General features: G+C 43.8%; 1 protein-coding gene across 2 annotated transcripts in view; it reads left to right on the top strand.

The window, feature by feature from the left end:
• The window catches only part of CCBE1 (collagen and calcium binding EGF domains 1), a 192,273-nt gene that overhangs the window by 158,840 nt on the left and 21,413 nt on the right, over nt 1-12,020 (top strand). For both annotated transcript variants that reach the window (XM_061615633.1, XM_061615624.1), the window contains exons 3-4: nt 1,542-1,594; nt 9,715-9,849. In XM_061615633.1, the coding sequence (XP_061471617.1) occupies nt 1,542-1,594; nt 9,715-9,849 (188 nt within the window). The remainder of the gene's footprint in view (nt 1-1,541; nt 1,595-9,714; nt 9,850-12,020) is intronic.

Below are 12,020 nucleotides of genomic sequence, written 5' to 3'. Positions count from 1 at the left end.
CCTGGCAGCTGCTGACTCTCAGTATGTCTAGGTGCATAGCGGTGAGATGATGTAAATGGCTGTGTGCTGTTGTTAGGGTAGTGCATGAATATCTCCAGGCATTCTCAGTTTGTCCCATTGCACTATGTTCACTCTCTGAGGCTTTTTAGGCCCAAGGTTTACTAGCCTGGCCTCTAGCCCATGCAGTAGAATGAGGTAGCAAAGAGGTTTGAGATGATAGAATGGACTGTACCATTTAAGAATGCAGCTGTGGAATGGGGTCACAATTTTTAGTGTTCCGCTATGTTAAATAAATAATTCTCCCTCCAAGTAGAAAGTAGCACAACAGTAAACAGGCTGGCCTAGGACTTCTCCCTACAATGGATTTTGTTCCTTCACATAGCCTTTTTGTGTGTGTGTATGGTGGAGCATTCAAAAATGTCATTGCCCTCCTGCAGTCAATGTGGTATAGTCCACTCTTTTGCTTCAGGATTCTACCACCACATTTTGCCACTTCACTGTGGTGGTTTCAGACCTATATTTGCATATATGTATCCCCTTTCTGTTTTATTTTGACGATTACAATTTTTTAAAATATTTAATAAGATTTATATACCACTTAATCATCAAAACCTCTAAGCAGTTTACATAATTATTATTGTAAGCTGCCTCAAGCCTTGAAGTAGAGGGATGGGGATATACGTTTCAAAGAAATAATCTGATGAGGTAGCTTTAAGTGTCTGAGTTACTGGCCTTTCTGATATATAAGAAGATTAGACAAATTCATGGAGGACAGGGCTATCAATGGCTACTAGCCATGATGGCTGTGCTCTGCCACCCTAGTCAGAGGCAGCATGCTTCTGAAAACCAGTTGCTGGAAGCCTCAGGAGGGGAGAGTGTTCTTGCACTCGGGTCCTGCTTGCGGGCTTCCCCCAGGCACCTGGTTGGCCACTGTGAGAACAGGATGCTGGACTAGATGGGCCACTGGCCTGATCCAGCAGGCTCTTCTTATGTTCTTATGTTCTTATAACTTATCTGAGTGCTTAATATAGCAATCTTTATGAGTTATGCATACTAACTTGGGGAAAGGGCCATTGAATTTAGTAGAACTTACTCCCAAGTAAACATGCGGAGTATTGGGAACTTAAATGGTCTACTCCTTATTCCCCCCATAAAAGCAGCTAGATTGGTGATGACCAGGTCTAGAGCCTTCTCAGTCGTGGCTCCCTCACTTTGGAATTCCTTGCCAACCAACCTTCTCCAGGCCCCCTCCTTGCTGTGTTTTCGATGGGCCTTGAAGACCTCGCTCTTTAACCAGGCATGGGAGGGGTGTTAGGCTGGCAGATTGCAGTTCTGGGGGGGTTAATTTTATAATTTTTTAATGTTCTCTGTTTATGTTTTTATATGGAATGTATTTGTGTTTTGTTGTACGTCGCCCAGAGTGGCAGATTAATCTCTGCCAGATGGGCGTGTAACAAATCTAATAAATAATAATAATAAAATAATAATAAAATTTACTTACTCCTTTTCATATATGGTTGTGTGTGTTTTTGTCTTTTCAGGAAAAAGTGCTGTAAGGGTTATAAGTTTGTTCTTGGACAATGCATTCCTGAAGGTATGTGTTAAATGGTTCTTACTTTCCAGCATTTGTCACTTCAGTGGCTCTATTCCTGTACTATTAATAAATATAGGATCAAACTTCACTTCTATACACACTTACCTGGGAGTAAGAGTCACTGAACTCAGTGGGACTAACTTCTGGGTATACACACACAGAATTATGTTGTGAGTATGGACCAGGTCTAGCCAACAAGGTGCCCTCCAGCTGTTGTGGACCAAGAGCTCCCTTCATCCCTGGCTATTGGCCATGTTGGCGGGAGCTGATGGGAGCTGGAGCCCAACAGTTATCTGGAGGGAACCATGTTGGCTACATCTGTTGTAAACAGTCATCCAGTGTCTACAGTCATGTCCCCATTTACCATTATAACGCCATACTTTTGGACATTCGCTAGATGTAGGTGAGCTTGTCAACTGTCGACAGTCTCCACGTTATGAGTATTCACATCATGGGAATAAACTGATAAACTGAATTTACCACTTCAGCCATCTTTTCTGGTGATGGATTATAGGTAGCATTTACACATTTAGAACATTTCTGTGGAAGCAATCAGCAGTAGGTTCTTGAGGAAAACATAAATGATGATATCCCAGATTTTAGATAGCTTGAACATTTAACACCTTTTTGTTGCTCTAAAGCTGGCTTGCTCTGAAGCTGGGTGTCAGACACCTGGATATCTGCTACCTGCTCATGCCTCAGATCAGTCTCTGCTAGCCTTTGTTAAGCACCTCACAGCCTCACTGCTTTGACAGAAAAGAACTTCTTTTTTAACATCATCTCTATTTCATGTTATTTATTGTGTTTTATCCTGTACTTTCACTCCAAGGATCCCACCTCCCTGTTTTATCCTCTCAACACCCCTGTGAGGTAGATTAGTGACTGGCCCAAGGTCATCCAGTGAGCTTCATGAATAGGAATAGGAACCTGAGTCTTATAATAATACTCTGATCAACATACCAGCTGGCTCTAGCTGACACAAACTCCTCTAACAGATATAATGTGCCACCTAAATGCCATCCTCTTCCCTAACTCTGTTTGTCCCTCTTCCCACAAGTCCATCCTTGGGGGACCCCACACTGCTTAGAAGGCAAGGCTTTTAAGGCAATCAGGTAACAGAGCTTGGAAAAGTTACTTTTTTGAACTACGGCTCCCATCAGCCTAATCCAGTGGCCATGTTGCCTAGGGCTGATGGGAGTTGTAGTTCAAAAAAGTAACTTTTCCAAGCTCTGGGTATGCATTTTAAAATGTAAGGGAGTGTTACTTGTTTTGCACCACTTTTTTAATACTACATAGATGAACTCAGCCTGCAGCTTTACACTTACTGTGTGTTATTTGGAACAGTAGTGTTTTATGGGCCAAGTGCTCTCTGCTTTAGCAATCGAGGGCTGATTTTGTACCATTATTAATATTATCCTGCCAAGACATATGCATGTATTTAACTCAACACACTCTTGCTCTGAAATGAAGCCCATTGACAGTCAACAAAAGGACTTACCTTGATTTTATCAGGTTGATTTATTGTCGGAAGATGTGCTGGTTTAGTGGCTCAAAGTCTTGGAAATCTTGGCAACCAGACACAGAGCTGATAATGCATTGGGGCAAAACCAAACTATGAATTAAAGTCTTAGCAGGTGACCAAACTCTGTTAGTGGCTTCACCTATCTTGGCTCAACACTTAGAAAACACTTGGAATCATCTGCTCTGCAGAATTGAGCTCCAAATGGAATAGGCGTGTTTGGCATTTTGGGGTCTATCATTCTAGTTTTATGTGATCAGTCTTGACTACCATTTGTGTCTAGCCTCCATTCATGCCACTGGTGTTAATCTTTAAAGTCCATAACAGCTTGGGATGTGCATACCTCAAGGACTGCCTTCTTCCATATGAGCTTCCTTGCATGCTCTAGTTGTCATCCAAGGCCCTGATTCAGCTCTCTTAACACCATGAGGCATACTTGTTGGTGACCAGGACTATGGCCTTCTCTGTAGCAGTACCTGTACTGTGCAGTGCTTTGGCAAGCAAGCTGCATCAGACCCCATCACTGTCCTGTTTTAGATGACTAGTGAGGACATGACTCTTTATTGTTTAAAAAGGTCTGTGGCTGAATATTTCTTTTTTCTGATGTTCTAATGTTTTAATTCTGATAGCTGTTTTGTAATTGTTACTGTGGTCTTGAGTTTTACTCTAATATTTTGATTCATTGTTGTTGTTAGCTGCCTTGAATTTCTTCTGAAAAATAGGCAGGGTAGAAGTTGCTGTTGTACTTAAAATAAATAATTTAGCAATGTGAAATCTGAAATAGTGAGGCTCCATTATATCACATACACTCAGCACAACTACAGTCAGTTTGGAACCAAAAAGACTTCCATCTTCATGCCTTAAAGTCAATTTTGGATGCATGCAGCAAAATAAACATTTGGCGCTAAAATTACAAGTGATGGTTTGCATGTTCTTTCCCCACTTGAATGGACAGTATTTCCATGTGAGAAAAAGAGTCCACACTTGAAGCAATGGATGGACACAGCAGCTAATGCCTCTCAGCAGGACCGTTTGGGTCCCTGGGAACAGCTGCAGCACGGACTGGAGATGATCTGCCTTGGGAGTGAGTACTTGAGCATCTGGGTGCTGGCTTGCTCTCTCCTCTGAGTTGCTGTCTCTCAAGACAGCTGAGGTCCCTGGTAAGTGATGCAAGGACTGGAACTCCCTACCTGACTCTGCATCCAGAGAGACGCTGCAGTCAACCTTGCAGCCTCTTGCAGCAGCTCCTGGCTGGGTCAGTGGGCATAAAAGCCCAGCTGCCCTTGGGTGGTGAATCTGCCCCCGACAGAGCTGCCACTGAAGGGGTGACACCAAAGGGAATTGTCCCTTGAGGAGTCTCTTAACAAGTCCCAAGGGCGAAGGTGTTATCCCCTTGTATTTTTTAAAAAACCAATCTAGAGGAGATTGGTAGTGTGGAGAGCATAAGGCAATTGTGTAGTTCCTGTGCAGGGTGAGAGCCTGTGCAGTGAACTGAACGATAGGAGAAAGTTGCCAGATACCTTCAGAGTGAGAGTCTATAACTGGCAGAAGGCTGGCCCTCCCTGGGTGTGAGACAGGATTGGGTGTAGATATGCCCTGTGTGAAAAATATTGAATGGGACTGACTGTCCCCAATTTCTCAGAGGCCTACTGGGATAAATGATTCATATAGGTTTGGTTGGTAGGCTCTTGTTGGGTTCATATCAGATGTTTAAGAGGAATATTAGTAAGGAGGGATAGGGGTGATGCCACCCCAATTTCAATGATCATGGATCAAGGGAGGTATAGCCATGGGGAGGTGGTGAGTTACCACAGAAGTCAAAGACAAGGCCTTGTACCTCTAACACTTGTTCCCCGCTCCCACTCCTCCCACAAATGGGTTCCTTGTTGCTCATTTGCTGTGCCCACTGGCCTGTGTGTGCCATTGTTTAACACCAGATTGGTACACAATAAGACCACACTCATCCATGATTTAATCATGGATGAGGGTGCCGATTCGGTGTGCATTATTGAGACCTGGGTGGCTGAGCTGGGAGGAGTTGATCTGACCCAGCTTTGCCCACCAGATACTCAGTACAACACCAGCACAGGAGGGGGGAGGGGTTGCTGTGGTCTGCAGAACTTCCATATCTGTCACCAGGAAACCATTCTGTCTTGGAGCTGGCTATGAGGCCCTGCACCTGCCGTTGAGCCAATGTGACAATAAATTAGGGTTGCTGCTGGTGTACTGTCTACCCTGCTGCCCAGCAGCTTCTCTGACCAAGCTGATGGAGGCTGTCTCAGCTAACAGAAGATCCCAGAACGATAGTCCTGGCTGATTTCAATATCTATGCTGAAGCTGCCTCTAGTGCTCCGGGTCAGGACTTCATGGTCTCTATAATGACCATGGGGTTATCTCAAGTTGTCTGATACATAGGGCAGGGCACACCCTCAACTTGGTTTTTGCACCAGATGGAAGAAGGGATGTTCTGGAGATTGGGAGGGTGGATGTCACCCCATTGTCATGATCAGACCACTTCCTGATGAAGTTTAGACTTACGGCTCCGATCCGCCCCTGCAGGGATGGTGGACAAATTAAGATGGTCCATTCCCAGAGACTAATGGAATCCACTGGATTCCTGAATGCCCTGGGGGAGTTCCCAATAGATATATCAGGTAACCCTGTTGACTCCTTTGGAACAACAAGGCGTGTCGGGCTCTTTAAACGGTTGCCCATGAGTGCCCTCTCCGGCGTTGTGAAGCCTGGTTTGCACCTTGGTACACCAGTGAGCTAAGGGCAATGAAACAGGCTGGACAACAGTAGAGTGCAAGTGGCGAAAGATGTGCTGTGAGGCTGATCAGGCACAAGTGAAACATCATAACCGTGCCTGCTGTGTGGCGGTGAGGGCAGCGAAGAAGGCCCAATTCTCTGCCACCATCACATCCTCAAGTAGTCGTCCAGTGGAGCTTTTTTGTATTGTCAGGGGTCTGTTGACATCAACCCCAGCAAATGGAGTTTTAGACTCTTCAGAGGCCCACTGTGAATTGTTTGCAAGGCACTGTGAGGGTAAAGTTGCTCGTCTCCATAGCAGTCTTGATGCTCCATCCACATCTAGTGTAGTCCCCAGTGAGATGTCCAGTGCAATGTCTGCTGCAACTTCTTGGGATCAGTTTTAGTTGATGCAGCCTGATGATGTGGACAAGGTGCTTGCAATGATGCAACCAGCAGCATGTCCTCTCGACCCTTGCCCTTCTCTGATTATTAAAGCTTGCGGGGGGGAGGGTGGCCAAGTGGAGCCAGTTTGTGGTCAGCGTGTCATTGTGGGAAGGAGTGGTTGAAGCCACCCTGAAAGAGGCAGTGGTCCGACCTCTCTTGAAAAAGCCCACCCTGGACCCATTGGTTTGTGACAACTACTGCCCAGTCGCAAATACCCCCTTTTTAGGGAAGGTGATTGAAAGGGTTGTGGCACAGCAATTGCAAATACTCTTGGATGAAACAGATTGTCGTGACCCATTCCAATCTGTGTTCAGGCCTAGTTATGGGACTGAATTGGCCTTGGTCGCCCTGATGCATTACCTTTATCGGGAGAAGGACAGGGGGAGTGCAACCCTGCTATTCTTACTTGATCTCTTGGCAGCTTTTGATACTATTGACCATGGTATGCTTCTGAACTGGCTTGGTGAGATGGTTATCGGAGTCACAGTTTTACAGTGGTTCCGATCCTATCTCCAAGGTCATTTTCAGAGAATAGCATTGGGTGACTGTCTTTCAGCCCCCTGGCAGTTGTGCTGTGGGGTGTCGCAGGGTACCATCTTGTCCCCCATGCTGTTTAACATCTATAAGACGCCCTTGGGAGCAGTCATCAGGAGATTTGGGGCAAGGTATCAGCAGTACATTGATGATACCGAGCTCTGTTTCTCTATAACATCTGAATCAAGAGAGGTCATGCAAGCCCTGTACTGGTGCCTAGACTCAGTGGTGGGCTGGATGAGGACCAATACACTGAGTCTGAATCCTAGCAAGCCAGAGGTTCCATGGACTGGTGATTCCTGAGTTCAGATAATTGGTCAGTTGCCCGCTTTGTATGGGGTCATACTTCTTCTGAAAGAGCAGGTTCATAGTCTGGGGGTGCTCCTGGATTCATCTTTGTCGCTAGAGGCTCAGGTGACCTCCGTGGCTAGGAGTGCCTTTTACCTGCTTCGGCTGTTTCTGGACCGGAATAGCCTGACCACTGTTGTCCATGGACTGATAACCTCCAGGTTGGATTACTGTAATGCGCTGTGGGGGTCTGCCCTTGAGGTTGGTCCAGAAGCTGCAGCTGGTGTAAAATGCAGCAGTGTGACTACTCACTGGGACAGGGTATCACCAACATGTCACCCCGCTGTTGAAAGAATTGCAGTGGCTATTAGCTACTAGACTAAGTTCAAGGTTCAGGTTTTGGTGTACAAAGCCCTATACAGGTTGGGACCAGGATCCCTGAAAGATCATCTTACTCCGTATATACCCAGTCAATCACTATGCTCTGCAAGTGAGGGCCTTCTGCAGATACTATCTTATCAGGAGGTCCATTCCGCACAACATAGGAAATGGACCTTTAGTGTAGTGGCACCTGCCCTTTGGAATTCCCTCCCTTTAAATATTAGGCAGGCGCCATCTCTGTTATCTTTCTGGCACTTACTGAAGACCTTCCTCTTGCAACAAGCCTTTTAAGTAGAGACCTTATACCAGTCTGCATCTGTGCTGGAATTGCTTTTTAAGATGTTTTTAAAGCTGTTTTACAAAAGATGTTTTTAAAGATGTTTTACAAAAGATGTTTTTAAAGATGTTTTGTTTTAATATATTTTAATGTCTGTTTTTATGATGTTTTATTGTGTTTTTAGTGTTTTTGTTTGCCACCCTGAGCTCCTACTGGTCTCTTCTTTCTGTCTGGCCAGGATTGTTTAGCAGGGTCACACTGAGACCCTTCCTCGCTGTTTGGTTGTAGGGTCACACGTGCGGTGATGTTATCGTGCTCCAAGATTTCCTGCTCCTGCAGTAACAGCCAATGAATTGAGGTTGAGATGCGGAATCTTGCAGAACATTAGTCCTCTTCAGGTGTTCAGGTTGAATGCATAAAGGGACAAGTGGGAACACAGGCTGCCCAGCTGCCTCCTCGCTGATGTGTGCAATGTCCCCTCCCTATAACATCCACCCTTGACCTTCACGTGCTGAGCAGGATGGTCTGAAGGGGGAACTTCCATGCATTCAGTCAAATCCTGCAAGCACTCAGGAACTGTGCATGGTCAGAGAATGGCTCACTTAATCCTGCATCCTATTCTCACAGTGGCCAGCCAGATACCCATGAGAAGCCCACAAGCAGGACCTGAGCATAACAGCACTCTCCCCACCTATGATTCCCAACAACAGATATTCAGAGGCATACTGCCTCCAACAGTGGAATGCTGAAGCCCTGAAGAGCCGCTTCCTCCTGAAATCTGCTCTCCTGAAATCCTGGAGAGCCTCTGCCAGTTGGGGTAAACAGTATTGAGCTAGATGGGCCTTTGGTCTGATTCAGTATAAGGCAGATTTCTATGTTCCTATAGTCTCTCCCCCCCCTTTAAGTGGATCCTACCTATCTTCAATCATATCTAGTTCTGTTCCTATGCTATATATTCCTTGCATCCTGTACACCAGTGGTTCCCAACCTTTATGAGCATGGAACCCCCTTTATAAGCTGAATTTTTTTTGTGACCCCCTCCCCCCAGGGAGGCAGGCTGGCTGCCAGGAAGGAAGGGGGAAAGCAGCCTTTCTTTGCAGGCTTGCTTCTTTTTGCTTCACAAAAAGCCCTCTCCTCTCATTCTAAGTAAGGGCGTTGCCAGTAGCGGCAGTGCAAGGAGATGGGAATCAGTGATAGTAATCCCCTCTTCTTCCTGGTAGCTCCACCCTCAGCCTCCTTTGGCATCTGCCATGTATTTTATAGGCAGATGCCTGCCCTTAATGCGCCTGAAAGATGCTCTGGTGCTTCAGCAAAAGGCCTCCCCTCTCGTTTGGAGCAAGGGGGATGTGTCATCTGCAGCGGCAGGGGAAAGCAGACAGTGTAGAAGGAATGAAGACTTTTTTTAAAAAATAATAAATAATTCATTTCTTTACTGTTCACAGCCCCCCTGGGGGTCTTGGCCCCCAGGTTGGGAACCACTGCTGTACACCACAAATTGTTGTTCTGGAAATAGCAGTGTTGCTATTCACAGTGCATTCACTAACCTGTGAATAGTGTATCACTTACCACACAAGTCTAAATGCTTCCCACACAGCTATCTATAACTGTCAGCTCAGTATATTTGCTTTAACCAACTTTTATTGCAGATATCTGTCTCAGCAATATTTTACAAAAATATCCTGAAGGTGATGTAACTGAAAATATCATTGTGTAATTACATTAATCTTCTCTTTTCAGCAACATCTGTTTCTTTGCCTGGACTTTATCAAACATAGGATCCAGTATAATTTTTTTAGATGTACCTTTCCATGATTAGTAATGAGAATTTAACTACATTGGTAACTTAATTACAAACAGCACATTAATTTCCCATTACTTTAGCAGCATTGTACAGCTGCTAATAACAAGCACATTTTCTCTCTTTAGAGTATGATGTCTGTGCAGATGCTCCTTGTGAACAACAGTGCACAGACAACTTCGGACGAGTCTTATGTACATGTTACACTGGTTACCGGTATGATCGTGAAAGGCACAGGAACAGAGAGAAACCCTATTGCTTAGGTGGGTGGAAAAGATTGCACTTGAAATTAATTAACAGTTACTTGAAATAAATGCAAAGATACAGATTCGCACATGGTTCCAAATGTTGCCTTTTTTTGAAACTTATATGTTCAGCTGGTGAAATATAGCTTGCAGGGCAATTGAACACTAAGGAATTTTTTTAAAATACTTTTTGGAAATTTTGAACGTTACAGTAAAAATTTTTAACAGCATTTGAATAGCACGTTTTTAACTTTCTATCGGTTTTTGTGGGTTTTAATTTGGTATGGTTTTAAATTTGTGTACTTGTTTTTAATGTTTTTAATTGTTGTAAACTGCCCAGAGAGCTTCGGCTATGAGGCGGTATATAAATGCAATAAATAAATAAATTTGGATTTTGGCTGCCTGTAGTGTATGAAATTCCTGAGACTTTTTTGCTTGCTTGTTGAGGTGAAATTTCATAACAATTTCATCCTGCAGACGTTTTTTCTTTCAATTTAGAATAGAAATTCAATTAAAGAAAGCAATTACTTCTCCAATTTCAAGTTCTTACCCAAATGTTCTGGTATTATGGTTTGTGACTTACAGATCTATATGCAAAATTGTGGAGGCATTTTCCTTTGAAGCAATTGTGGAACAGTATTAACTTTACTGGCCGATACTATTGAAGAGATGTGTGATACCAAATCCCTAGACTAAAAAAGAGACCCCAAAAACATTTATGTTATTAATTTCATTGAAAAAGCACACAGGACTAAGGAATTGATAACTAGGGTCCATTCCAGATTGTTTATTTGTTTGTTGTTAGTTTGTGGGTATATTCTGCAACATATCATTAATTCATTAATGGTGCATTGGCGGTAGATTACACTGAACCATTCACACATAATTCTGCTTTATTAGTTGTTCTGCGATGCTTTCCTATTGTTATTGCGTTATTGCCATCTGGAGAGGCACTCTTGCACTGAAGTGCAACAAAAGTGCGACAAAAAAATAAACCAGAATGTTTGTGTATAAACAGCTACAAAATTACAGCAGGAAGTTACAGGACATGCACTGACTGGGAACCCCAAAACTTTTGCAGGCACAAAGGGTATTGAAAGAGGGATTGCATATAACCAGCCTAACATAATGAGCACAATAACATAAACGCACAACGTGAAGGGTTCCCAGGAGTATGCAGGAAAAGCCTTTGAGGCTGCAATTGGAAGCACGTTTATGAAGCATGCTTGTGTTTAAGTGTGTTTTAAGGGTAGGGAATCAGAATATATGACCTTTTGCCCAAAACCCACTTTAACCTTCATAGCAGTTCCTTGAATTAGGATAGGCTGAGAGAGAGAACAATAGGCCCAAGTCATATAGTGAGCTTTGTGGCTCAGGAGAGATTTCAATCCAGGTATCCCCAGTCCAGGCACAATCTACTGAAATATGTTAACAGTTGCAATCCTATACACACTTCAATGGCAGTAAGCTTTACTGAAACTGAATAGAACTTACTTCTGAGTAGACATATATAGGATTGGCCCATCAGTGTCATAACAGATTTAAAGTATGTGGATTTATATGCAAATTATTTTTAAAAGTGTTTGAAGTCAAAACTATATCATTTCAATTGAACTCATATAAATCTGCCTTTAAGAGTCAGAGCATTGGTCCTTCTTAGCTCAGTATTACCTCCTGTAACTGGCAGCAACTCTTTGAGGTCACTGGGGATTAAACCAAGGGCCTTCTGCATGCAAATCAGGTGTTCTATCACGGAGCTATCACCCATTCACATCTGCACATAGGTCTTTCCTGTGTATTTTTATATCTGCTGTTTTAATGGTACTGGTCTGGCTTTATTGGTCTTATACTTTTAAGATGCCTTTTTGTTGATTATTGGGGACCATATTGAATTTTAAAAAGCTGCACAGAAATTTAATTAATGAAATGCAGGTGTAGCTTTGGCTCTGCCATTTCTCTGTCTCCCATTATTCCCTCCATTTCCTTTTGACACTTCAAGCACTGCTATTTTCCGGCTGCCCTTAAGAGTCCTATATGCCTCATGCCATCTAGATACTGTTGGACTCCAATTCCTATCAGCCCCAGCCAGCATCGTCCCCAATGGGGGATGATAGGGAAACATTTTGGAGACAGTAGGTTCACTGTCATAGAATCAGAGAGTTGGAAGGGGCCTATAAGGCCATTGAGTC

This window comes from Rhineura floridana, chromosome 1 (assembly GCF_030035675.1).
Source record: "Rhineura floridana isolate rRhiFlo1 chromosome 1, rRhiFlo1.hap2, whole genome shotgun sequence".
In the NCBI taxonomy this organism is placed as follows: Eukaryota; Metazoa; Chordata; class Lepidosauria; order Squamata; family Rhineuridae; genus Rhineura; species Rhineura floridana.
Note: the sequence above shows the minus strand (reverse complement) of the source record. Positions and strands in the feature narration are given on the sequence as shown.